The 27,083-nt window shown below is 54.4% G+C and overlaps 1 protein-coding gene across 7 annotated transcripts in view; it reads right to left on the bottom strand.

Moving 5' to 3' along the window:
- The window catches only part of ZMIZ1 (zinc finger MIZ-type containing 1), a 242,727-nt gene that overhangs the window by 89,429 nt on the left and 126,215 nt on the right, over positions 1-27,083 (bottom strand). For all 7 annotated transcript variants that reach the window (XM_017865212.1, XM_017865205.1, XM_017865211.1 and 4 more), the window contains 3 exons: positions 20,801-20,909; positions 14,015-14,128; positions 6,303-6,408 (listed from right to left, as the gene is read on the bottom strand). In XM_017865212.1, coding sequence (XP_017720701.1) covers positions 6,303-6,408; positions 14,015-14,128; positions 20,801-20,860 — 280 coding nt within the window. In that variant the 5' untranslated portion in view covers positions 20,861-20,909. The remainder of the gene's footprint in view (positions 1-6,302; positions 6,409-14,014; positions 14,129-20,800; positions 20,910-27,083) is intronic.

Below are 27,083 nucleotides of genomic sequence, written 5' to 3'. Positions count from 1 at the left end.
CTGGTCTCTGACGCCTGTGCCTCTCCCAACAATCTGAAGGCTGGGGCACTCTCCAGGGCCCTTGGGGTCAGGGTCTTTCTCTGAGCCCTGGGGCTGCTGCACCAGTTGTTATAGAAGCTCCCTGGGATTGAGAGCTCCAATGAAGTACCCAGCCTCTCCCAAGCACTCTCTCCATGGACCACAGGTCACAGCCAGGGAGGGTGAGACATGCACCCCTTTGCATTCCAGATTCTTTACCTCCCAGGCTGGCCAGAGGCCCAGGGCATGTCTCAGCCCCCCTCCTGTGATCTGCTGACATTTCCCATGGCTGTCAGCTCCTCTGGGGACTGTCAAAACACCAGGAAAACCAGGCTGAGGAGATGTTTGTGGACAAAAAGTAAGCAATCCACTCTGCGTGGGACCCAGGACTCGGGCTGCTGCGTTGCGATGTGAGGGTGTCCTTGGAACAGAGGTCAGAAACACTCATGTCCACAGGGCTGGTTTCCAACGGTGGGGAAGGCCATGCGTGTGAGACAATAGAGAGGGATGGGGAGGGCACAGCGCCTGTCCCAGAGGTTAGCCACCACCACCCTGTCAGTCCCAGTCAGCTGTGAAGATGCGGGTCCAAGATTCCCACTCAAAGGAAGCCAGGCATTTGACTCTACTGTACAAATTTCCTAAACAGTGAATGCTGGCAACTTGTATGCATTAAAAAAAAAAAAAAATTGAGGGGTCCAACCTCAGGTGTCTGTGGGCAGCCAGTCTGTGTACTCTGATTGACAGCCACCAGTCACTCATCCTTAAGGAAAACCGGCCTCTTCCTCAGTAGTGGCAGTTCTTCCAGTTCTGACCACTCTCCTGAGTTCTGATGACCTGTCTCAGGACATCCTGTGGAAGCCCCAAGGCCTTCTGTACCTGCTGCTCTCTCTGCATTTTGACTCCGCCAATAGCATGAGGGTGGGAGCCCACAACTGTGAGGCCTGCCTCAGGCAGACAGGAAGGGCGGGAGAAGGCAGCAGGCATGCGGGCTCTCCTCTGGACTCTGGCCCTGCCTCGCTAGGACTTGGGCTGCGTCCTCCCCTTCTCTGGGCCCTAGGCTTCGGCATTCCCTATTCGATTATTTCAACAGCGACTGGCTGCTTACGGGTCAGCTGAGGCCATACGGCTTTCTTCAAGCATGGACAGGAGCTGAGACAGGCAGAAGGCTCTTGGGGACCTCAACATGGTGACAGCCTGGTGCTGGTGCCCACGATGCCAGCAGGCATGGGACTGCTTGGTGCTGAGGAGGCTGACATTTCAGCGCTGCCCGCCAAGTCCCCTCGGGCTGGCATGGAGGGTGGGGGTGGGGCAATGCTAAGGCCAGGCCTGGGGAGAATCAAGGGAGTATCAGGATGCCAGGCGGACAGGTGACCTTCCTCTACTGAGGGGTTAGGCCTGGTGAGAGGAGGATCCCGCTGCCACGCACGTGCTCCTGTGAGCGCGCTCTGAGGCCTAAAGGCGCGCCAGAACAAAGGCTGGGCTGGGCGTCCCAGGGGCCGCATGGAGCCGCCTGCCTGGCGCTGCTGGGCAATGAGCTGCCTGGCACTCGCCTCCTTAGCACTCTCCAGGACACACACACACACCGACACACACACGCATGCATGCACGGCACATGCACACACGTGCTCCTGCACAGCGTGCCGGCTCACTGCCCAGCTCTACTGACAAAGCCCCGCTCCAAGCTCGCTCACTGCAATGATCTCATCCTGGGCCGCTCCTTGGCTGGGCCGCTCCTGACAAGGGAGACAGACAGGGGATCGCATGCGTCAGGGCGACTCAACGCAGGCATGGCACCTACGCACAGATACCATGCATGCAGACACAGATAGGCATGACATATACACACGCCATGCACAAACCCACGCATTGGCGGCAGATACACACCATGTTACACAACCACGCACGAGCAACAGACACGCACACAGGTACACATACATCATAGACCATACACCCATGGACGCAGCCCATGTACATGTACACAGCCCATACATAGCATTGCACAGATACACACTCCAGCCTATGCAGACAGACACGAAGACATGCCGGCAGGTACAGCAGCATACACCTCACCATACAAAGTCATCATACTCTCCCCAACACAACATACACAGCCACAAACACACCATACACAGCAGACGTACCAGAGGGAAGAGAGTCTGCGAGACCCCAGAGAAACCGCAGGAAAAGAGCCAGAAGAAAGCCATGGGAAGCTAGAGACGGACAGGGGCCGCTGCATAGAGACAGACCTACAGACACCGAGACCAAAGAGAGAACAGAGTGGGAAGCCCTGGGAGGGCAGAACTGCCCAGGCGTGTCAGACAGGTGTGCAAAGGCAGGAGGGCGGACAGGTGGTCCACACTGGCTGAAGGGGCTTGGGGGCTGGAGCGAGTTCTGGAACTGCAGAGGCCTCCCTGGGGGTGGGCTGGGTGGGTGGGAGCGGCCAACCCCACACAGGCACACTGGGGCTGTGCCCAGGGGCAGGGTCACTGCAGGTCACTCACATGCACAGAGACAAGGGGAGACACGCCAGTGGAAAACAGGCTTGCTGCCATAGAAAGGGCCTTAGAGAGGCTGGGAGTCACATTGGCTAAGAGACAGACACACGGAAGCAGAGGAGGAAGTCTGGAGGGTCGTATTTACTTGGCCCCCAGTGTGTGTCAGGTATTAACTGGGCCCCTTCCTCACTCCCATATAGGGGGTCCCACTGCATCCTCACAGGCAGCCCATGACGTGGACAAATCAGCTGTCTTCACAGACGAGGCCACAGCTCAGACAGGTGGCCAAGAGGAGGCCCGGCGCCGGTGCCATATCTGGGACTTGGGGTCCCAGCTTGGCTTGCCATGGCCTCCACCCCTCTTATGGCCCAGCCTGTCCCTGGCAGGCCCTTCACCCCTCAAATAAAACCAGCAGGTGGAGGCTGCCCACTCAGACTGGCCCCCTTTCCTTTCCAGAAGATGGGGCAAGCAGGGGGTGACTGGGATCCCAAGAGCCCGTATGTCTGGAGGAGTGGCCTTGAAAGGTAGTTAGTCATGGCTGTGGGCACTGACAAGGGTTTGACTCCTAATAAGGAAATTCAAGGATGGCCAAGCCACAGGCACTGCTGTGCCTCAGTGTTCTCAGCTGCAGAACGGGTGCACTGAGAATTCATCTCCTGGGAGCTTGTGTAGTGTCAGAGGGTCACGTGAGTTCACAGACACAATGCATGGGAAAGGGCTTTCTAAATTATAAAGGCTGTGTTCAAGCGGGGGTGCAGATGGAGGAAAGAACAAATCCCTGTTTCAAGCGAAGAAGTGATGCTGGGAATGCCACTCAGAGGCCTTGCTAGCGACCCCTGAGCAGCATGAAGGGCCCTCTCCAACAGAAATGGAGGGCTGCCCAGGCCTGCTGTGATGGGGCAGGCAGAGCCCTGGGCCTGCAGCCAGGGGGCTAGGAGTTCAGGTTCCAGCCCATCACTTATGAGTTGGGTGACCTCAGGTAAGTCATAGGACCTCTCTAAGCTTCCATTTCTTCATCCATAAATGTAGATAGTATTCCGCGTCTCACAAAGCTGAGCACTGCCACAAAACATATGAGAACACCCAGCACGTACCAGCAGGGCAGGGGTTTCAGTGACCCTTTGTGGAGGGGCTGCAGGGAGACCTGAGTCTCTCCTGCTCCTCTGGAGAGGCGCTGGGCTCTTGGGAAAGCCCATTCTCCAGGTCTCCTTCTGCCTCTGTGGCATAGTTTTGCCTCTTAAATATCCCTCTGTCTCCATTCCACTCTCGTCTTCCTGATCCAGCCACCATCATCCTCACCCCGACCTCCCCAGTGATCTGTCAACTGGCCACCTACATCCAGGTGGGCTTCCAGCCCCCGTGCAATCTGTTCTTTTATAGCCAGAGCCGTCGTCACAAAATGAGCATTTAGCCATGTTCCCATTACTCTCAGGACAAAGACTGTGACCTCCAAGATAGGCCCTGAATGTTTCCGCTGCTGCTGATCTCTCCAGCCTCGCCTTTGCCATGTACCCCCTGCCTCTGGGCTCCAGAATCACTGCCTTTCTCTTAGTTCTGACAAAAAGCTGTGCATGCTCCCCTTCCACCTCAACACCTTTGCACAGGCTGTCCCCTTAACTGCAAAGATGCTCTTTCTCGTTTTCTTCACTTATCAACCTTTGGGTCTCGGGGGAGACTGCTACAACCCCAGAGTGGTCTGCCCTCAACAACACCCCCTTGCCATCCTTCACTTTTCCTTCAAGGCACTTATCACAGCTTGAGCTTACACACACACACACACACACACACACACACACACACCTCTAATTATTTGGTCAATGTTTTCCTCTCCCTCTAGACTAGGGATCAGGAAGTATAGTTAATCACTTGGTTTTTTTGTTCTGGTTTCTTGGCTGTTGTTGTTTTGAGATAGGGTCTTGCTCTATCACCCAGGCTGGAATGCAGTGGCTCGATCTTGACTCACTGCAACCTCCACCTCCCAGGCTCAAGTGATCCTCCCATCCCAGCCTCCCAAGCAGCCTGGGACCACAGGTGTGCACCACCACACCCAGCTAATTTTTGTATTTTTTTGTAGAGATGGGGTTTCACCACGTTACCCAGGCTGGTCTCAAACTCCTGAACTCAAGTGATCCACCTGCCTGAGCCTCCCAAAGTGCTGGGATTACAGGGGTGAGCCACTGTGCACAGCACTTGTTTTCATAAATAAAGTTTTCATGGAACCAGCCAACCCCATTCCTCTACGTACTACCCATGGCAGCTTTCACAGAGCCTCCAAAGCCTAAGATATATACTGTCTGGCCCTTGATGAAAAAAGCTTGCTGGCCCCTGCCCTGCACTGTGAGTTTCTCGAGGCAGGACCTTTTCTGTTTAGTTGCCCTTGTAAATTCAGCCCTTGCCGGGTGCCTGCACGGTATGGGCAGTCAAGAAGTACATGTCTTTGATAAGTCATTTCTACCTTGTCAACACTGTATTGACTTAAGTCATTATTAAAACAGCACACTCCATCAGGAATAGATGTCCCTTGTGAGATTCCAAGACCATTTTCTGGCAAGCAATTCAATACGACAGCAATATCCCAATGCAGGTGGGCCAAGGGTTTCAGAGTAGCTATTGGCTAATAAGGCCACCACACACTTACGTGTGCAACGCCATCCACGTGTGCAGACTGTAAACTTACATGGAAAGAGGCACAAACTCGCACACAGGAGATTATAAGTTGAGCATATTTATGGAAACACATTGTGAGATGTCCTTACAACGTTTTCATGAAGGCTGTGTCTATATACACTCCAAAGAACTGACTGATGAATTCAGTGAAAATGTCCGTTTTATTGTTATACAAAGGAAATAACTGTTTCTTTTTTGCTTTTTCAACTGCTTGTCCTGACTCCATAAGGAATGTTAACAATATCCAGACACGGTGCTAGGTACTTTATGGATTTCTAGCACTTACAATGACCCCTGAAGTCAGGGGCCTCCTTATCGTTCCTGCCTTCCCTGAGAGATCAGCTGAGGCTCAGAGACCACACACTTAGCAAGTGACAGGTCTGTCCGGCTTAAAGCTAGCAGGGTGCCTGAGGCCTAAGCAAGGTTATGAGGATGGTGGGAAATGTAAAATAAAACTGTATCTTTAAAAAGTGCTCAAAGCCCTCCCAGACAGAATGCTGCTTGGCACTCTCCACGGCCCCTGCTTAATAGAGGGTCCGCAGGTGATGACAAAGTTGTAATACGGAACCCTGAGTGTAGTGATTCATTTTGTTTTCAATTTTGTTACATTTTAAACAATTTTTGGGGAATGAATGAAGGTAGTGGAGTATAAAGGTTAAGAATGCTGACTCTGAAGTACAGGCCTGGGCTTAAATCCCTGTTGTGCTGCCTTCCAGCTGTGTGGCCTTGGGAAATGTCCTCAGTGTCAGTGAGCCTCAGTTTCCTCATCTGTAAAATGGGGAGATCACAGTGATTATGCCAAGGGGTTACCGTGGTGATGGAGTGAACTGATGCTGGTCCTGCCTGTAGCACAGTGCCTGCTGCTGGGGTTTGGTGTGCCTCGGGACCCTCTCTGGCCCTGCAGTACCCTCTGAGACAAGCATACTCCCTGGGAGAGGCACGGGGACAGCCCCATCCGTGGGTCCCAGAGCCTGTTGGATCAGTAGCTCTTCCTCAGGGGCTCGCACTACAACTAGACAAATGGAGGCACCAGCTAGCAGGGGCAGCAGACAGGCCTGGTTTAGAGTCAGTTCCCCTCCCCTACCTCCCGATGACATCGCGGAGTCCCCCACGGACACCTACCGGCAGACTTCGGGGTGAACTTGTCTCGGTTTGCAGCACACACGGCCAGTAGTCTGTAGCCAAGGTCCAGGTCGAAGCCTTGCTGGGCTGCCACCCGACTGACCACCTGACAGCAAGAGGGGAGGAGGGCAGGTGAGTCACGGAGCCCAGAGCCAGTGGATATGCCCGTTTTGCAGGTGAAGTGGGTGAGGTAGGCAGGCTAAGGCAGGCCCCCACCATCAGGCGGAGCCGGCAATCCACCGTGCCTTCTTCAGTCGCTCAGCAAATACTGATTAACACCTCTTCCGTGCCAGGCCCTGGGATCCTGGCCCCGTCCTCAGGGGTTTCCCAGGCTGACAATGGGCCCGACAGCAAACCCATAGGCCCCGCTGCTTCCAAGGGCTCAGATTCGACCACATTCTAGAAGTCGGCTGGAGATCCTGTACCACCATCCTTAAGGTGGGCCCTAAGGGTCTCTGCTCCATCTGTGTGGCTCTTCCATCTCCCTCCCATGCCCTGGGCCCTCAGGAACTCCCCCACCCCTCACTGAGCTCTTGCACGCACTGCTGGGGAGGGCTCACTGCCCCTCCTACTCCAGGGCTATCAGCATCACAGGGGGGCCTGTTACAAATGCAGACTCTTAGGCCCAGCCCTGCCCCTCCGAATCAGCATGCACCTCATCTAAAGCAGTGATTTGATGCCAGGTGTGGTGGCTCACATCTATAATCCCAGCACTTTGGGAGGCTGAGGAGGGTGGATCACTTGAGGTCAAGAGTTCAAGACCAGTCTGGGCAACATGGTGAAACCCCCATCTCTCCTAAAAATAAAAAAAATTAGCCGGGCATGGTGGCGGGCACCTGTAATCCCAGCAATTCTGGAGGCAGAGGCAGGAGAAGTGCTTGAACCTGGGATGGGGAAGTTGCAGTGGGCCTAGATCTGCACACCCTGGGCAGAACAGCAAGACTCCTTCTCAAAAAAAAAAAAAAAAAAAAAAAGCAGTGATTTAGAACAAACTGCTTCCCACGAGGCTTCAGGTCAGAGCTGTTTAATGGACTAAGGCTTCCTGGATGGGGCAGGCATCCTAATGCTGCTCCATGCCAAGCACCCTGCGGCCCCCTCAACCTTAGCTAGAAACTGCAGGACTCCCATGCTCAGCCTAGGGTCTGTCTCTAGCCTCAAGCCCCAGCAAATGGGGGGCTTCCATAACAGCAACGATGTGTTTGCAGCCTGAAGGTCCCACCCATCTCCTTATAAATCTCAGAAGTAGGGGCTGGCAGGGTGAGAGGTGGGAGACTGGGAGGGCCATTGGTCCCCTGGGGGGCAGCGTGGGACGGGGCGCTCCAGGGGACCCTCGGATGGCTCTGCAAGCTCATGCCCCTCTGGCTTCACTCTGTCCCCACCCATTTCCAGGTGTCCCGTGACTCCCAGATCTGCTCCCTCACACCCGCCTTCCTCATTAACAGCAGCAAAATTAGCTTTCTCTATTAAGAAGGAAGGACCTTGGAAAATGGAGTTGTTCAGAAAGCAGCTGGGATGGCTATGGCTGAGTGGGGAGAGCACCCAGATGCAGTAGGCTGGTACTTATGAAAAAGGGGGGCTCAGCTGCCAAGCCTCCAGGAACCACCTGCTCCAGAGGCGCCTGGAGGGGCCTCAGACTGCCATGGGGTTTGGCCTGGCCCCCAGATCCAACAGAATCGTTCCCCATCGCCGCTTTATATCTCAGGGATTTGTGAAAGGGGCTCTGGGGCTAAAGGGGGTGGGAACATCATTTATCTAGACCCATTTAAAATAACACTGGAGACTCAGAGAATGTCCCCTGCTGAATCAGGGAGGAGCCAACAGGTTCCCCTTCCCAGGATCACCAGTGACTCTTGGAATGGGACTGTGGCCCTCCCTGCACCCTCCTGTGCAGGGCTAATGTTTGAGCCATGTTGGGAGGAAAAAGGATGTTGTCAGGTTAGGATGTTTGCTCAGCGTCTCTGCTGCAAACAGAAGCCCCTGGCACAGAAGTCTTCCACACTCCCTAGGCCTCTTTCCCACAGGCTTTGTTTGCCCCTCTACATGTCCCAGTCTCTGGGCCACCCCAGGGTGAGGACATCCTCACCATAAGTCTCACTGTCCACATAGGAAAACCAAGGTCCCTAACTCTTTATGGCCTGTTGAATATTTCAAGCCTGCAGGCAGACTCTCCTCCAGAGAGTGAGAAGGAAGGTTCTGGACTGGAGGTTGCCACTGCAGCTCATACGTGGACTCTGGTGCCTTCCCTCTTTGTAGAACCTTAGGTGAAAGCCTGTGAGCACAGAGCGGCCTGTTCCGACTGGTGCAATAGTGAGGTTGCTGTCAACGGGAAACACTGATGCTTACAGGTGCTGCAGTGAAAATGCTGGCTCCCACACACATAGGTGCTTTGTATGCAACAAAGTGCACATTCTTCCAGCAGCTCCACCAGGTACGTATTATTATTATTATCTCTGATTTACAGATGAGGAAACAGAGGTTGAACAACACCTCAGAGTTGGTCAGTGACACAGCCAGGATGTGATCCAGGCAGTCTAGCAGAAAACTCTGGGCACTCTCCGTGCTAAGACTTCTTTCTCAGTCCACAAAGGGTTAACACCATAACTTCCAACCTGCACTGATGACCCTCCGGCCCTGGGTTCAGGGAAGGAAGGCAAAAGTCCCCATGTTTGGCCAATACTGGCTAATCCTGTTGCTCTAGTTAAAAAGGAAAAAATACTAGCTAACGAGCTAGAGGGGCTTGGTGCTGCATGGCAGCTGCAAGGGCCAACCGGGTGGGTGGAGGAGCAGGGACTTCTGCTTGTCACCAAGTCATTTGTGCCCCAGCATTCAGAAGGGTCACTGGCTCCAATAGCCTCCTTTCACTGATGAGGAAGTCAAGGCCTGGAGAGGGCAGGACCTTGCTCAAGGCCACAGAGCACAGGTGTGGCAGAGTAAGCTGAATCGAATCCTGTGACCCTAGAGTGCCTCATGCACTGCTATCCCCTGGGTTCCTGTGGCCCAGCCTGAGGACCCCCAGAAAGTCCTGGGAGGCAAAGTCTGACTGGCAGTGGTGGGAGCGTGGGCTCAGCTGTGCAGCTTGTTTTGAAGAGAGGTCCGCTCTCACCCCAGTGGTCATGGTGCTCTCTGTGAAGGTCCTATGGGGTGCAAGGACCCCTCCCCATAAAAGCCAGTGTGAGTGGCTGGGGCACTGTGGTCCTCTGCTGGCTGCCCAGGCACTGCTGCTTGACCCACAGTGGCGGGGGGGCGGGGGAGCACTCCTGAGGCTGCCCTGTCATCCTGGCTGCCAGACACCCAGGGACCTCACAGGTCAGGGAGCCCAGCCTCATGCCACAGACAGGGAAAGTAAAGTCCAGACAAAAGATGGAGAACTTGGCTGCATATGGTGGCTCACACCTGTAATCCCAGCACTTTGGGAGGCTGAGGCAGGACAGCTTACACCCAGGAGTTCAAGACCAGTCTGGGAAACATAGCAAGATCTCATCTGTACACAATTTTTTTTTTCTTTTTTGAGACAGAGTCCCACTCTGTTGCCCAGGCTAGAGTGCAATAGCATGATTTCAGCTCAGTGCAACCTCCGCCTCCTGAGTTCAAGGAATTTTCCTACCTCAGCCACCCGAGAAGCTGGGATTACAGGTGCGTGCCACCACGTCCAGCTAATTTTCTTTTGTACTTTTAGTAGAGACAGGGTTTCACCATGTTGGCCAGGCTGGTCTTGAACTCCTGACCTCAGGTGTGCTTGGGTTTATAGGCGTGAGCCATCATGCCCAGCCCCATCTGTACAAAAATTTATTTAGTCTGGTGTGATGGTGCAGGCCTGTGGTACCTAGCTACTTAGGAGGCTGAGGTGGGAGGATCATTTGAACCCAGGAGTTTGAGACCATCCTGGGCAACATAGCAAGGCCCCACCTCTAAGAAAAAAATTTTAAAAATTGACCTGGCATGGTGGCAGTCGCCTCTAGTCCCAGTTACCCAGGAGGCTGAGGCAGGAGGATCACTTAAGCCCAGGAGGTCGAGGCTACAGTGAGCAATGATCGTGCCACCGCATTCCAGCCTGGATGACAGAGCAAGACCCTGTCTCTAAAATTAAAAAAAAAAAAAAAAAAGAAGACGGTCACTTGCTCAAGGTCACGTAGTAAATTACATTAGTCCCACAAAACAACTGAGTTGTCTTGAAAAGCGTCCAGCCTGCTGGCTGCAAAGGAGGACAGGCTGTCTGGGGAATGCTGGAGAAGGGGTCTCCATTCCTGGCAGGGGGGCGGGACCTGAAAGGTCTTTCTGACTCTGACCTCCTCTGAAGCTGCGGGGCATCCTCGTTGGGGAGATGAGGGAGAGGCCTGCTGATGTGACACCTGTTTCCCTCCCGGACCTGCTCTCCCACTGTCTCCTCTGTCTTGTGCCATTCCCTAAGGTCACGGGAGGGAGGGAGAGGGCGCCCAGAGGGGCTGCTCTGCCTGACTACTGGAGGAGGAAGGGCCTACTTCTGATGAGGAAGTGGTGGCCTGGAGCTTTTGCCCACCCCTGGGGCAGGGCCTGGGGGTCCTGTGCTTCTGCATCCTTAAGTCTCAAGGTGTGAAGCAGAGGGGAGGGCAGGGCCAGGTCTGGGGTCACTTTAACTGTGCCTGAGCTGCTTAGAAGCCAGTATGACAGAAATGTGTCCATTTGCTGCTCGGGGCTAAGTGGTTTTTAATTTATATCCTCAAAGTAAGCTGGATCCAGAGGAATTTGGAGTTTGCTTCCAGAGGTCACCCAGGGAACTGCAGCAACCTGGAGGTCTCAGGCTGACACCTGGATGGGGAGGGTGTGTGTGCGTGTGTGTGGGAAGGGGACAGCTGTCTTGCCCCACCTAGGTCCCTTGGGATCTACCTCCCCCATCCCGTTCATCTCCACGGGGCAGGGCTAGGGCTGAGGGTGCCCGGGGAATGGGGGTACTGGCAACAGGGCCCAGAGGTTCCCAGGGAGTCTGTGGGACCAGCCTGGGACTGGGGTAAGCTGCTCCCCCTACCAGTGGCCTTGTTTGTAAAACGGGAGTAGTGACTCCCTGCCCACCTCAAAGGGTCTTTATAAGGATCCAAAGAGACAGTGCCTAGGGAAAATACCCTGAGCACTGAAGTGTCATTTATGACAGTCTCCACTACCCCCACCAAGTCCCTTCAAAGCTGCTGGCTCTACTGACCTCTAAGGGACAGCCAGACTCAGGTCTCTGCAGCTGTGGCCGGGCTGCAGGAGTGGGGGCCAATCCACCAGGCGCATGCCTTACAATGGGGGCAGGGAGCAGAGGCCCACGAGAGTGGGCACTGTCTACACAGCCTCCCCTGCCATGGCTTCCTGTCTGTCCAGCCAGATCCCATGGGGCCCTTCCTCCTCCAGGAAGCCCTCCATGATTCCTCCATCCTGCCCTCCAAAGATGCTCCTTTCAGAGCTCCTGCCCCCATGCAAGTCATAGCCCGTCACTCTCCTGCTGACAACCCTTCAAGGGCTCCCCACTGCCCTTCCAATAATGCCCTGACTCTTCTCGCTTGGACTGTGGGCCCTGCGTTAGCTGCTTTCTGCCTCCTTCCTCCGCTTCATCTCACACCCTTCTCCCTTCCCTGGGCTCCAGCCACCTGAACCTTCTTTCTGTTCATGAACAGAGCAAGCCTCAGGGCCTTTGCATTAGCAGTTCCCTCTGCCTGGAGCACCCTGCTCTCTCATCCTCCCAAGGAGGTCACCTCCTCAGGAGACATTTCCTGCCCTGTGCCCTTGCCCCCTCTCCCAGAGCTCTGGCATGTGTCCCTGTTTGTTCCTTTGTGGGTTCAATGTCAGGCTCCCCCTGGCAGGCCAGCCCCTTGACCATGGTCCCTCTGGGGCCCAGCACAGAGCCTGGCCCCCAGCAAGAGCCCAGTGGATGTTCATGAATGAACGCATGGACAAGAGGGCCAAGGCAGAGCCAGTTCTTGGTACATCCAGGCCGGCGAGGGCCACTCTCTGATTCAGTCTCCAGTCCCTACATCCTAGATAGACAGGGTCAGGCTCGGGGCAGTGTGCTGGAGACTGTGGCGGCCTGGCTGGCCACACATCATGCAAGGTCCCCACCTCCTCCATCCTCCGCTGGGGTGGAAGTGAGGGGGCCTCTGGCAACATCTGTCCCTGCCCACAGGGCTTAGTCTGGAACCAGATCCCCACAAAGAAGATTAGAGGGCTGTGGGGAGGGAGAAGGGAGCCCATGGGCTGAAGGATGAGGAAGACTGGGCAGTGCAGGTGGCTGCTCGATTTGGCCCGGTGGCCTGAGGGAGCCAGATGGTGCTGACTTCTGACAAGCAGAGGAGCCCCAGGAGGGTCCTGGCTATGTCCCTGTCTGGCATCCCTAATGGCCAAGGGCATCCCCTCTGGAGACAGGCAGGGCCTCGGCTGGAATCCCAGGCCCACCTCTAAGACTGTGCACTCTTGGGAAGTCAGTTACAAGTCTCAGTTTCCTCCTCTGTAAAATGGGGAGTGTTGCAGGCCAGGCTCACTGAGGGGATTTGGTGGGACGGCATATTCTGTGGGCCGGCCCCCCACCGGGCACAGAACAGATGCTTTGTCATGATAGCCGTGTTGCTGCTACTTCTTCCTCTCCAGGCCAAGGCCGTATGGGCCTTTTGTCTCCTCCCAGCTTTTCAGGAAGCTTGGTGCCTGTGGGCCATGCCCACTGTTCCCGCCTGGCCAGACATCCTCCTGGTCCCTCCTCTCCCACCCTCAGGCTAAGCGGGCTCCCCTGCCATCTGTTTACTCACATTCCTTTCAAAGCGGACTCAGGGCCTTCTGAGCAGCTGCCTTTCCTGGTCATCACACTTATGGACACAGGCCACATGGCTGGGGACATTCCCAAGCTTTGAGTGACTTCCATGGGCCCTGTTGGATGGCAAGCTCCTTAGCCTGTCCGATCATACCACAGACTCTGGACCTGGCCCAGTTCGCAGCCTCGACCCTTTCAGTTCTCTGGCCTTTTGCAGATGCTGTTCCATGTGCCTGAGCACTCCTGCTCCCCTCTGTTGCTTGGCAGACTCCGGCACATGAAGGGTGGCTCCTTTCCTTTCCCGTTTTCCACGCCCCGTCACACCACCCAGCCAGTTCAGGATTCCCTTCTTTGTGCTGCCTTCACTGTGGACATGATTTTCTCAGTCACTTCTTTATACATCTGCCTCCTCCACTATAGAGGAAACCAGGCTCGGTGAAGCCTTATTCATCTTCAGTTTCCCTAGACTCAGCAGAGGGATCACACATGATCAATGAGAGATCAATGCATATTTGGCTAGATTGATGGATGTAAGAGGGGCTCAATCAATGCTTACCTGAATGGATGGATGACGACAAAAGAAGCTCCACACATGTTTGCTAAGTGAATGAATGAATGAACGACTGGATAAAAAATGGCTGAAAACCCTTTGAGAGTCTCTCTACTGTGCTTATGATGGAACAGTGACCCACAAAGTGAGCCCTGAGTCTTTCTCATCAAGTGTGGAAACCCACACAATCCCTAGGGACTGTGCCTCCTCAATTCCAGGTCCCCTGGGGGGTGTGCACGCAGATGACACACCCAATAGGGCCATCCCCCTAGCACCAGTGTCTTCCCAGTGACCCAACTCTCACTGGTGTCACCTCCCAATATCTGACAACCTGACACCTGGACAGGCACACTAGCCCTCAGCTGACGTTCCTGGGCAGGAATGCAGGTGTACAGGGTGCAGACTCACCGTCAAACAGCCCATCAGGCTCTGCTCAAAGGGCCGCTGGAAGGCCCGTGGGTCTCCACACCAGTCCAGCAGCTCCGTGGCAGCATTGTGGAAGTTGGCAGGATTCTGTAAGTGCTGTGGGAAAGGAAAATGAAGTGGCTGAGGCTCCAGGAATGAGGGTAGCATGGACAGCATGTGGGTGTCTGGAGTGGGAAGACCCCAGCCTCACTGGGGAGGAGGTTCACGGAAAGGGGTAAAGGGGTAGTTGGGATCAGTGAGCTTTCTCATGCTCGATTTCACCCCTGTGCTCGGCATCCCCCCAAACCCCACTTCCACCCTCACCCACCTCCTCTCCACGTTATTATTTTTTTTTTTTTTTGTCTTCCATCTCCACCTCCACCTCCACCCCACCCCACTTCCACCCCGGTGGATTAGTAGCCCCATTGCAAAGACAGGAAAACTAAGGTCTAGAGAAGGCTGATGACTAATAGCAGAGTGCTTTCTGGATGCTGGTGGGGGTAGCAGAAGGCGATCCCTGCAGGGTTCTGGGAGTTCTTCCTCCCTGATCCAGGACAGGCTGGCCCTGGAGATTCCTTCCTGACCACACCCCACCGCCCAGCCCCCACCACCAAAGCCCAGGTCTGGGCTCCCACCAGCTCAGGCTTTGGAGCCTGCTCTGTTGTAGCCACATAAGGTGAGGGCTTGGGGGAGGCCACAGCCAGCTGGGAGGGTGGAAGAAGCACATGTGCCTGGACTGTCCTCACACTAGGGGCTGCTGTGTGTCTTACTGGGCCCTGCCTGGATCTGCTCAGAGGCTGCTGGCATGGAAGTCAACCTGAGCTCAGATCCCTACCAGGCAGAGAGTCTGAGTTGATGGAGACTGAATTCTGGTGCCACGGTGCCAGGCCTCCTGGTTCTGCTTCAGGTCCAGGCTGCAGGGCTGCTGGGGTGGGTGAGATGCAAAGCAAAGGGGGTGGTTCCCCTTCACTCTTATCCATCTCCCCAGGCCCTCTGAGTTGGGTACTGAGTCCAGGAGACAAAAGATGTGGCTAGGGGAAGGAGCAGATTAGGGGCAAAGGTGAGATTCTGGGATGGGGCTCTGGCCCAATTTGGCTGTGACTTTCTGTCCTCCTGAAGGACCCCTGGAGGGTGTCCACAGCGCAGGAGTGTTAACCACTGCAGAGATGATGGCACCTCCTGAGGTCCCATTGCCTTGGTGCTGGGAGAGACAGCAGAACAGGAGCCACCCAGGGCAGTCCCTCCATTTGACCTGCAGCATGAGCCTGCCCCAGAGCCAGGGCGGGGAGGGGCTTAGGAGTCGCAGGGCCCAGAATTGGCAGGGGAGCTATGGGAGTCCACACTCTGCCTTCACCCCCTTCCAACCACTGACCTAGGATGGTTCCCTTCAGCTCTCTGAGCCTCAATAGCCCTGTCTGTAAAATGGGGATATGACAGAACATTACTTGGTGGTGGGAAGTTTTATTTCTTTCGCTTAAGATTCCATGACTGTTGCTACAATGTGGTTCATGCAAGGCAAGATATTTAAAAATGGGTGGAGGAAAGTGAAATGAAGAATGCCCTCCTTCCATGGAGGTAAAGGGAGAGAAAGCGATGTAGGAAAGAGGGCAGGCAAGCAGCAACAAAGCCCTCCGTCACGGGGCTGCAGTGAGGCTTAAACAAGATGAGGCTTATATGGCCCCTGGCAAAGTGCCTGGAGCATGGGGTGCTCCGACGTGGGGCTGCCCTTGCCCCTGACTATCTCCCAAAGGCTCCCCTGGAAGCACAGCTGCACGTGGCCGCTCTCAGCCCTGGCTCCTTCTGCAAAGGCGGTGCTCCCTGCATTTGAATTGTGCGAGACGGGAGGAATTTCAAGATACAGAAACAAGCCCTCTGTGAGGGCAGTGGCGGGTCCTCACCTCTGCCTCCTGTGCCCTTTCTCTAAGGCATGCCCCTCAGAGGCCACAGGTGGTATCTGGGCTGCATGTGGAAAGTCATGCAAATAAGCTGATTCCTGCCCACCAGCCACCCCTGCTAACAGGTTGTTCTGTTTATTTCAGTGCTGTCACACCCAATTAACAGGGTCAGGAGCCACTGCATGCTGCCTCAGAGCTGCCTGCCCCCAGCTGGTCACAGCACCCCACTTTGGGGCTCTGGGTACAGGGGTGGCCTCTGAGGTCAGTCTCAGAAGCCCAGTCTTCTACCTGAATGCCCAGCCTTCAGTATCTCACCAGCTTTCAGAGCTTACCCCAGACAGTTCATGTGGCCTGTAGGCTGTGAGTACATCTCACTGTTGAAGAAAACATCAGGAAATCCCCTTTGCTGGTGTTTTTTTTTTTGACAGGGTCTCATTCTGTCACCCAGGCTGGGTGCAGTGCAATCATAGCTCACTGCAGCTGCAATCTCCTGGGCTCAAGGGATCCTCCCACTTCAGCTTGCCAGGTAGCTTGGATTACTGGCGTGCACCACCATGCCTGGCTACTTTTTGTTGTTGTTGTTGATTTTTAATAGAGACGAGGTCTTGCTATGTTGCCCAGGCTGGTCTTAAACTCCTGAGCTCAAGCAGTCCTCCCACCACGGTCTTCCAAAGTGCTGGGAATACACTGCTGGCTCCTGTGCAGCTCTTTGGCCTTGGCCAAGCCCCCTCCCCTCTCTGTGCCCTTGTCGCCTATTTCAACCATCAGGTGACTGAAGTGCACAGAGAGACAAAGTGATCTAGTGAAACAAGCAGGACAGACACGGTCCAAACCCCGTCTGAGTCGCTGGGCCATGCAGCCCAGGAGACGGTGCTGCACATCAGACCCCACATCTGTGAAGCAGGGCAGTGACGGCATTCAGGGCTGCTGCAAAGTTGAGAAACGACGAGGAACTCATGACAGAGCAGGAGCCCAGGGGAAGACTGCTACTGCTATTGATGCCAGGGACCCTCCACCGTTCCCTGTTTCTCTTGTGAGCCTCTTGAGGGGAGAAACAGCCTCCTTCCTGTTCACCTCTGGAAGTCCAAAGGCTGGCACAAGGCTGGGCCCCATGGGAAATGATTGGGGAGCAGTTAACTGTCCAAAGGATGGTGAGCCTACTGTGTAGGCCAGCAAGGTGGCCACTGCAGAATGAGCCCCAGTGGGAGGTGGAGGGAGGGGCCAGGGCAGGGCAGGGGTGAGCTTGGCCAGCCGTTGATGGGCTGGGGATGGGAGCACACATTTGAATCATAGGCAGAGGCCTCCCTAACTGTCACCGTTACTGGACACTAGTACTGTCCCCCATCAGAAAGCCTGCCCATCTCTATAATTCCTCATAAGAGTTGGGCTATATCCAAAGGCATTGAATCTGCTGGGGCAGGAACAGGGCACAGCAATGCCTTGAAATGATGAATTCATCTTATCAATCCATCTGTCCACCAGTCCATCTGTGAATCAAATGATCCATCCATTCATCAGTCTACGCATGTATCCATCCATCCATCCATCCATCCATCCATCCATCCATCCATCCATCCTAAATGAATCAATTCATCCATCTGTCTGCTTGCCAACCCACCCATTCATCCATTCACCACTTTATCCACCACTCATCCATCCCTTCATTCATCTACCTATCTACCCATTCATCCAGAAGTTAATTTATCCAGCCACCCACCTATCTGTTTATTCATCCATTTACCCATTCATCATCTACACATGTCCACCCACCCACCCATCTATCTGCCCATATGTCCATCCATCCATCCATCCATTCCCTTACGTATCCATCTATCAGTCCACCCCTCTCCTCAGCCCACCCAAAATAGTTGGGCCCCACTCTGAGCTGGATGCTATGCTAGATTCTGTGATTTTGAGATGAATATGGCACGTCCTCTGCCCCCAAGGAGCTCAACCTGGTGGGAGACCTACAGGGCCCATAGCTCCAGAGAGACAGAGCAGGGTAGGTGAGATAGCTGGGTGCACAGGAAGTGTTCAAGCTCAGGGATGGGGTACAGATGCTCAGAAGGGCCCCTGGGGTTCAGGGCAGCTGCTGAGCAGGAATGAGCTGATTTGCAGGACTCTCCACGTGGAGCTTGGATGTGCCAGTCATCTCTAAGAAGGGCATGTTGCAGAGAGGAAGCACTGGTTCTCCCAGTACCAAGAGGCTGAGAAGGGACAAAGGCAGTTGAGATAGAGGCTGTGAAGAGACATGGTCAGCAGGGTGCAGAGGGCGGGGGTTGGTGAATGTCAGCAAAGGCTACAACCAAGGTGAGGGCAGGAAGGGATGGCTGTGTGGAGAGGTGAGGGAACCACAGCCCCTACCGGCCCGAAGTCTGCACAGCCGACACATCCATCATCTCAGCTTGTGCAGACATGCTTGCCTTTCTCTTCTGATTAGGTTACAGGATGCCTGAGAATCAACAACCCCCAGCCAGCCGAGGCTGCCTTCTAGGGCAGCTGTGGAGCAGACAGATGTCAGCACTGAGCTGTGTCTGACCGGGGGTGTGGGAGGAGGGGCATGGAGCATCCGGGGAGCTCTGGATGGCCCAGGGGGCATCTGGGCAGGTTGCTCACACTCACAACCGCACCACTGCCTGGCTGAAAGGCAAAGCTCTCTATGTGTGTGCATGCATGTGTGTGCCAGGGCAGGTGAGGGAAGGTGGTGTGGGCTCTGGCATGTGCTGGTTGAGTGTGCATTAATTATAATGCCCATTTTATAGATGAAGGGAGGTGAAGCAGCAACTTAAGGCTGCATAGTTTGTAAGTGATGCAATGGTGACTGAGCTGTGTGCCATGCTGTGAGGGGCTTCTGGTGGACTCTGCCCAAGCTAGACCCAGGGAGGGCCAAGGAAGTCAGGTGCACCCTGACCCCTGGTGATATGGAGCTGGGTGCCGAGAGGAAAGAGGGTGAGAGCAGGTCTCGGCAGGAGTGATGTGCCTGCCATGTGGAGGGTTTCATGCACAGGAGGCATGAGCGTCCCATTGCGGGGTCAGGGCCACTGCCAACTGAGCAAAGGGTGGGAGAAACGGGGTGAAAGGCAGAGCTAGGAGAGAGCCCTGCAGAACCCTAAGTGGGAGGAGGGAGGGTAGGGGAGGAGGGAGTCTCAGCGTCTGGTTGCTATTCTGCCATGGTGAGCAGAGGCGCGTAACGGGCTTTTGGGAGAGCCATTGGGGTTGGGTTCAATCCATAACAAGTCTTCTTCAATTTCCTCTCCGCAGACCCCGCACAGACTTCAAGACTGCTCTGCTCGATGCTAAGAAGAGGACACACACCCCTCGTTCTCGTGGAATAGCCTCAGTTCTACTGGGCAGGCACCTTGGGGAGGCTCCGTCTGGGCCCTGGCCCTCAGGGAGGGAAGGCTGGGTGGGGAGGGGCCTGTGAGCTCCACCTGGCTGGAACCCAGGAGCCAGCAGCCCATGCTGGTTGCCCGAGTTTCTTGCTAAGCTGGCCTAAGCCAGGGGCCCGAGCCCCAGCACTCCCTTCCCTGTCACATATTGAGGACAATGGCCACCACTGCCATTAGCTGATCACCCACCACACACCAGGGCTGGGCTATGTGCCTCACCCGTAACATCCTCACATCATACTACAAGGTGGGCCCCATTTGACACATGGGGAAACTGAGGCTCAGAGAAATGGAGGACTAGCTTGAGATCCCATCATGGGTCCATGGAGGAATGAGGACTCGGGTCCAAGGCATCTGATACCAAAGCCCGTGCCCCTCTCGCTGTACCTGGTCCTTCCTGGAGTGAATAACGTTCCCTGGTCTACGCAGGGAAGCTACCAGCCTGGGCTGTGGGAGCTGGGCCCAGCGGTTGGGCGCGTCACTCCTGGCCACCGCTTGGGGGTGCCCCTGTGAAAGATTCCCCACCTCCCCGCAGTCCAAATAGAGGAACTCCTGGGCAGCCTGCCTCTTGGGCTTGGTGTGAGCTTCAGCAGGGTGGAGACCATGGCACTCTCTGGAATGAGGTCTTCCCAGCACCAGAGGGGCTGAGTGGTCTCAGGCTACCCACTTCTCCTCTCTGTACTTGTTTCCTTTCCTGTAAAATGATACGATTTCCTAGGACCTCTTCTCTTGTGGCTTTTTTTTTTCTTTTTTAAAAAATAGAGATGGGGTCTCACCATGTTGCCCAGGCTGGTTTCAAACTCTTGGCTTCAAGTGATCCTCCTCCCTTAGCCTCCCAAAGTGCTGAGATTACAGGTATGAACCACTGGGCCCAGCCTATAATGGGTTCTAATTTTTAAATAAAATAGTAAATATTTTAAAATTTTCTCAGCTTTAATTTCTTTTCTTTTCTTTCTTTCCTCTTCCTTTTTTTTTTCCCCCGAGACAGGGTCTTGCTATGTTACCCAGGCTGGGCTCAAACTCCTGGGCTCAAGCAATCTTCCTACCTTGGCCTCTCAAAGTTCTGGGATTACAGGCATAACTGCCACACCCAGCCTGTGACTTTTTTTTTTTTTTTTTTTAAGAGAACAACTGAAGCAAAGGGGTAGGGAGCTTGGTTCTGGGGAGGGAGGTGGTGGGAGGGAAATGGAAGGGCCAGGTGCATCAGTGCATCCTTGCACATAAACAGAGCCCAGAGAGGCCACACCACTGGCCCAATGTCACATAGCTGGGAAGGGTGTTTAAAGGGACAGGGGAGCATTGGCACTGAAACCCAGGCAGGTGATTCCAGCATTAGGCTGGTCGGTGGCAGCATGCCAATAACGGCCTCAATAGGTAGGTGGTTGGGAGGCCCTGCCATCCGCTCTAGCCAGCACCTGCCAGATGCCCTGTTGCTGTAGCACAGGCTTGCTGCTCTGTCTGCCCCATCTGTCCCACCCTCATAGTGTGCCTTGCCCCACACCCACCTGCTTGATGCACTGCAGTCGGTCATTGGTCTGCTGGATGTGCCTGTCCATAGAATTCATTCTGGCCGTTTCGCTGGGTTCTACCCGAGAGCCATGAACGTTGTCCAGCCTGCGAAGAGAAAGGAGAGGGTGTTACTGGATCACGCCAGGCCTGCCAACCTTGCACCAGCCTCCCAACTGCCCTCTGGCCACAACACTGGTAGGTTCCAGAGCCCTTTGCTGGGTCCTGTGGGGCTGCACCTGGGGTACCTCACTGGGCTGAAGGCAGAAAAATGTTCCAGGTGCTTTCCATGTGTGGCACATGTGAGCACTGGGCAGGCATGCCCACATTTCTTTTCTTTTCTTTTTTTTTGAGATGGAGTTTCACTCTTGTCACCTAGGCTGGAGTGCAGTGGTGCGATCTCGGCTCATTGCAACCTCTGCCTCCCAGGCTCAAGCGATTATCCTGCCTCAGCCTCCAGAGTAGCTGGGATTACAGGTGTCCGCCACACACCTGGCTAATTTTTGTATTTTTAGTAGAGATGGAGTTTCACCATGTTGGCCAGGCTGGTCTCGAACTCCTGACCTCAGGTGATCCGCCCACCTCAGCCTCCCAAAGTGCTGGGATTACAAGTGTGAGCCACCACTCCCAGCCAGGTGCACACATTTCTGTAAGTGCATGTGTGTTTTGGGTGGTGGGAGGGGTGGCAATTCCCCTTGGATTCCTGGTTCAGGGCTTGGCCCGTGTGTGTGTGTGTGTACGTGTGTGTGTTCATACATGTGCAGGGGGACCTTCCCATATGATGACCTTCAGTGCACGTGTGCTCTGAGTGGAGATCTCAGGTGGCACCTGCCCTCCCCCAGTCCCTCAGGCTTTAGAGTTCTTCATAATTTACAAACCACTCACAACCGTTTTTTTCACTTTGCCCTCCTGGAAAAGGAGGATAAGAATGAGCACCACTGCCATTTTCTAGAAAAAGAAACTGAGGCTGAGAGACAGAAAGAGAAAAGCCAGGGTGGCACAGCAAGTGGTGTCTGAGCCCACACCAGGAGCCAGGGTTCCTGACCGCTAGCCCGCGGTTTCCATTGTGCAAGGCTGACAGTGCGGGTGCAGGGATGGCTTGGCACTAGGCTCACCCTTCCTGAAGTGTGGGAGAAGGGAGCGTCAGGGCCATTAGCATGAATGGGACTTCCCTCTGGATGACAGAGCTAAGTGGAGGACGCTCCCTCCGCTCGAAATAGCCCCAGGAGTCCCCAGGCCGCTCCAGGGAGGCCACACAGCAATGGCAGAGATCTAGGTATAGAGAGGAAGGACTGTACGGCCCTAGCCCACCCACTGTTCAGGGATCCAGGTTCTTGGGCCAAGGCAGAAGTCTGCCTGCTGCCAACTCGGTTTGCCCTCCTGCCCCTAGGGGACAGTTCAGGCTGTAGACATCTGGGTCAGACCCAGGATGCTGGACAGGAGATCTGGGGCCCTAAGCCTTCTCTGCTACTCTGCCACACTCCCCACTAAAGACCCCTCATCTCTGGCCATGTCACCCAGGACTTTTCATGTGCTGGACACCTGCATTCTCTCCTTTCCTCTTCACATCCACTCTGTAAGGCTACTATCATCTCCATTTTACAGATGAGGAAACTGAGGTCCGCAGATGTGCCAAATCCTCGCAGCTGGTGGAAGTGTAGGTGTGTCTGCCTGCCTGTCTGCTTTCTACACACACTCGTTGAGGGAACCAACACCTCTGCCTGGCCCCAGCCTTTGGAAGAAAGTCCTGTTCCTCCTCCAATTGCTTTAAAGGATGTGTAGCTCTTGCTGCAATTCTTATTGCTCCATGTGTGTCTGAAAAGGTAATTCATTTGCATGGTTCAAAAATCAGAAAGTCCACAAAGGTATCCAGTCCTGGGTCCAGGCCCCGTCCCCAGTCCCCTGGTGCCTTTTCTAGGAGAACCAGTGCCATCAGTCCCCCTTCTGGAGAGTCTCATCTAGAAGCAAATATCTACATGCACTTTTTCTTGCGACATTTTTAAAAACAGAAAATAACATTACACATTATTTGGATGTCGCTTTTTTCTTCCTCTTGATACATCTGAAAGTTTATTCCACATCAAGACATAAAGAACATTTTTTTTTTTTGAGACAGTTTCGCTTTGTTGCCCAGGCTAGAGTGCAGTGGCACAATCTTGGCTCACTGCAACCTCCGCCTCCCGGGTTCAAGTGAGTCTCCTGTTTCAGCCTCCCGAGTAGCTGAGACCACAGGCGCTGCCACTATGCCTGGCTAATTTTCTTTTCTTTTCTTTTTTTTTTTTGAGACGGAGTCTCGCACTTTCACCAGGCTGGAGTACGGTGGCGTGATCTCGGCTCACTGTAAGCTCCGCCTCCCAGGTTCATGCCATTTTCCTGCCTCAGCCTTCTGAGTAGCTGGGACCATAGGCGCCCGCCACCATGCCCGGCTAATTTTTTGTACTTTTAGTAGAGACGGGGTTTCACCGTGTTAACCAGGATGGTCTCGATCTCCTGACCTGGTGATCTGCCCACCTTGGCCTCCCAAAGTGCTAGGATTCGTGTGCCACCGCACCCGGCCACACCTGGCTAATTTTTTGTATTTTTAGTAGAGATGGGGTTTCATTGTGTTAGCCAGGATGGTCTCGATCTCCTTACTTGATGATTCGCCTGCGCTGGCCTCCTAAGGTGCTGGGATTACAGGTGCGAGCCACTGCGCCCGGCCACTTTTTCATTTTTTAATGGTTGCACAGTATTCCTAGGTATGATGAAGCATCATCCAACTAACATCGGTCCATTGACCCCCTGCCAGGTGCTGTTCTAAGGCTTGAGCCCCAGACAAGGCCCCTCTGTTCAGGGGCTCACACTCCAGCCTGAAATGAGGGACCCTGAACCTGTTTCCAAATTTTCTTTTCTTTCTTTTGAGACTGAGTCTCGCTCTGTCTCCCAGACTGGAGTGCAATGGCATGACCTTGGCTCACTGCAGCCTCTGCCTCCCGGGTTCAAGCAATTCTCCTGTCTCAGCTTCCCGAGTAGCTGGGATTACAGGTGCCTGCCACCACGCCCAGCTAACTTTTATATTTTTAATAGAGATGGGGTTTCACCATATGGGCCAGGCTGGTCTCAAACTCCCAACCTCAGGCGATCCGCCCACCTCGGCCTCCCAAGTGCTGGGATTACAGGCGTGAGCTACCGTGCCTGGCTCCAAATTTTTATCATTGCAGTGCTGCAGGAATAACTGTTCATACCGGCACATCACACGTGTGTGAATTAGTCTAGAGAACATACACTCAGAAGTGGACTTGCTGGGTCATCTGGGACTCTGTACTTTTGATAAGTGCTTTCTGGAGCTCTCCAGCAAGAAGGGGAAAGTGGGGGTTGTGCCCATACTTATTTCTTCCACCATCACCCTGCCAGCCATCCCTCCATTCATCCCACCCGCCGCCCAATTTCTCCACCCATCATTTATCCATCGAAATACCTGCCTGGGGAAGGAGGAGGAGGGTGATGGAGCACCCAAAAAGAAAATTTAAAAAATAAATAACAATAATAAAAACAAATGCCTGCCTGTTCACCTGTCTACTCATCCGTTTAAACATCTTTAGTCTCCACTTGCTCATTCGTACATGCTTACGCTCTCCCAAGAAATGCTCTTCTTTCTGTTTTGTTTTGTTTTGTTTTGTTTTGTTTTGAGACGAGTCTGTCGCCCAGGCTGGAGTGCAGTGGCGTGATCTCGGCTCATTGCAAGCTCCACCTCCCGGGTTCACACCGTTCTCTTGCCTCAGCCTCCTGAGTAGCTGGGACTACACGCACCTGCCACCACGTCCAGCTAATTTTTTGTATTTTTAGTAGAGACGGGGTTTCACTGTGTTAGCCAGGATGGTCTCGATCTCCTGACCTCATGATCTGCCCACCTCGGCCTCCCAAAGTGCTGGGATTACAGGCACGAACCACTGCGCCCGGCTGAAATGCTTTTTAATAACGACACTGTGCAGGGTCCTAGGCTAGATGGATTGGGCGTGCAGAGATTAAAATGAAATCATTTTCTTGTGTTCAAGGAACTCTTGGTCCAAGCCCATATTTACCTATTAGATGACCATGGGCTGAGCCCCTACAAGTCAGGTACTGGTCCAGGCACAGCACAGGTAAGAGAATGTAGTTACATCCCCATTTTACAGATGAATAAACTGAGGCTTGGAGATTACAGCTTGTTGGGTAGGAGCCAGCTCTAGAATCCCGGCTTTCCCTTTACAATTTTCACTCTTGAACAGGTCCTGGGGAGGGGGTAGGATACAGGTGTGCGTGTGTGTGTGTGTGTGTGGTCTGGGTCGGCAGGGGTGTGATCAGGGCAGCTCCGCTCGCTACTTCTGTAGGTCACCCAAGCGGGAGCTGAATGTGTCCTCCTGAGTTTACCCACACAGACCCTCAGCCAGCATCCACATGACAAAGGCTCCTGGGGCCAGGGACAAACCATGGTGGGGAAGACAAGGACACAGAGAGCCCAGAGCAGGAGCAAGACACTGCCACCTTCAGCAAGGCCATCTCAGTTCCTGGTGCCAGTCCCCATCACAGCCAAAGGACCCTGGTGGTCTCCCAGGCACCACGTGATACCCCTGAAGCGGTGAAGGCCTGGGTCCCATGTGGGGGCATGGGTGAACACTGGTAGCCAGGGTTCCAATAGAGAATTCAACTTTCACAGCCAGCTAGGACAGGGAGATCCATCCCACAAAGGCCTGGGTTGGCTCAGCTCCTAGCTGGAGGAGATGGAAGAGAAGTACAAAGAAACCCCATGCCTGGCAGGCCTTCATCCCCCTGCCGGCAGGCCACTGACCACCAGGACAAAGGGCCACCGGTGGCCCACACAGCCAGCAGGGGGCGCTGTTGACAAACCTAAGTGACCTGGGGGCCAGACGTGAGCACCGTGGAGGTTCTAGGTGTGCTTCCAGGCCCTCTGTCCTCTCCCTCACTCCAGTGAGCACCCAGGTATCCCCAGCCAGGATAGACTTTGAGTGGATTTCTCCAGTTTCGTGGCCTTGGTTTCCCCATCAGCAGAACAGGATGCTGTAGAGGGGCAACTCAGTGACCTCATAAGGTTCTACTTCTGAAGAGGAACTTTCCCCTGACATTGTGTCCAGGTGCAGAGCTTGGTGGGCCTTGATAAATGCTTGTTGAATGACAGTGCCTGGAAGCCCCAGGCAGGCACAGGAGCTTAGATCCACCCAGTTGGCGATCATGGGGCTCAGAGGCCATTCTTTTCTGTTTAGTCACAACAGGGGCCCAGGTCCTGCTTTAAGAAGAAAACAGCAAACTGGGAGACGGGACTGTCCACCTTTGGGCGGACCCCACAGTGGCTCACGGGCAGTTCTGTCTGGAGGCCGGTGGCTGGACTGGCTTCTGGATGGAAAAATTCCTGGAATATTAAGGGCCAAAGGTGCTTTCAGGTCCCCCATCTACCCGCTGTGCCTCAGCTGGTTTTAATCTGAGGAGCCTGGGGCCCATTAGTGGTTTGTTCAAGGCCACAGGGCACTGGGCTGTGTCCAGGTCCCAGGGGGGCTCTGCTCCCAGGCAGGGCTGCAGCTCATAGGAACCGAGGGGTGAGTGTCTGGGCTTGCGACACCTGTGAGACCCAAGAGTGGGTAGATGGGTGGCATGAGGGACACTGCAGACAACAGGGACAGCGGTGTGTCCTGTGTTTCTTAATCAGTAAAAGAACAAATGGCCAGCGGATTATGGAGGTACCTACAGGTGAGGTGCCATTTTTAAACTGTTGAGGTCAATGGTGGAGAACTGCGGTTACTAACCCCAGGAATGGAGGAGATGGAGGCTCCAGTCTCTGGAGTAAAAGGGTCAAAGGCCTAGAGAGCAAAGGGTCCTAGGCATAAAGAGAAGAAGAAGGGTAGGCTGAGGGAGGTATGCAAGAGACAGCTTGTTAAGGGGCAGGCTGGGATCTTCCATTTGCTCTATACCTGCTATGTTCAGGCACCAGGCCAGGCCCTACGCAGTGCTAATTTTCTTCCTCCTTAAAAGGTTCAGAGAGGTGAAGCAAATTGCCCAAGGTGACATAGCCGGAAAGCTGCTGGGCGGAGATTCAAACCCTCTACCTTTCCAGCTGTTAATGTGCTATTCTTTGCACTCCCCACGACTGGCGGTCAGAGCCTCCTGGTAGTCCCCACCTCCGGCTGTGACTGGGCCCAAAGAGATGACCTTCTTGTTCCACCCAACCTGTCTAAATCCAGTCACTTGCACCACCGGGCTCTCTGCACACCAGCCAGCTTTGGGAGGTGGCACACACCTGGTGGCCAGCAG

Source organism: Rhinopithecus bieti, unplaced genomic scaffold (assembly GCF_001698545.2).
Source record: "Rhinopithecus bieti isolate Rb0 unplaced genomic scaffold, ASM169854v2 scaffold_81282, whole genome shotgun sequence".
Lineage (NCBI taxonomy): Eukaryota > Metazoa > Chordata > Mammalia > Primates > Cercopithecidae > Rhinopithecus > Rhinopithecus bieti.
Note: the sequence above shows the minus strand (reverse complement) of the source record. Positions and strands in the feature narration are given on the sequence as shown.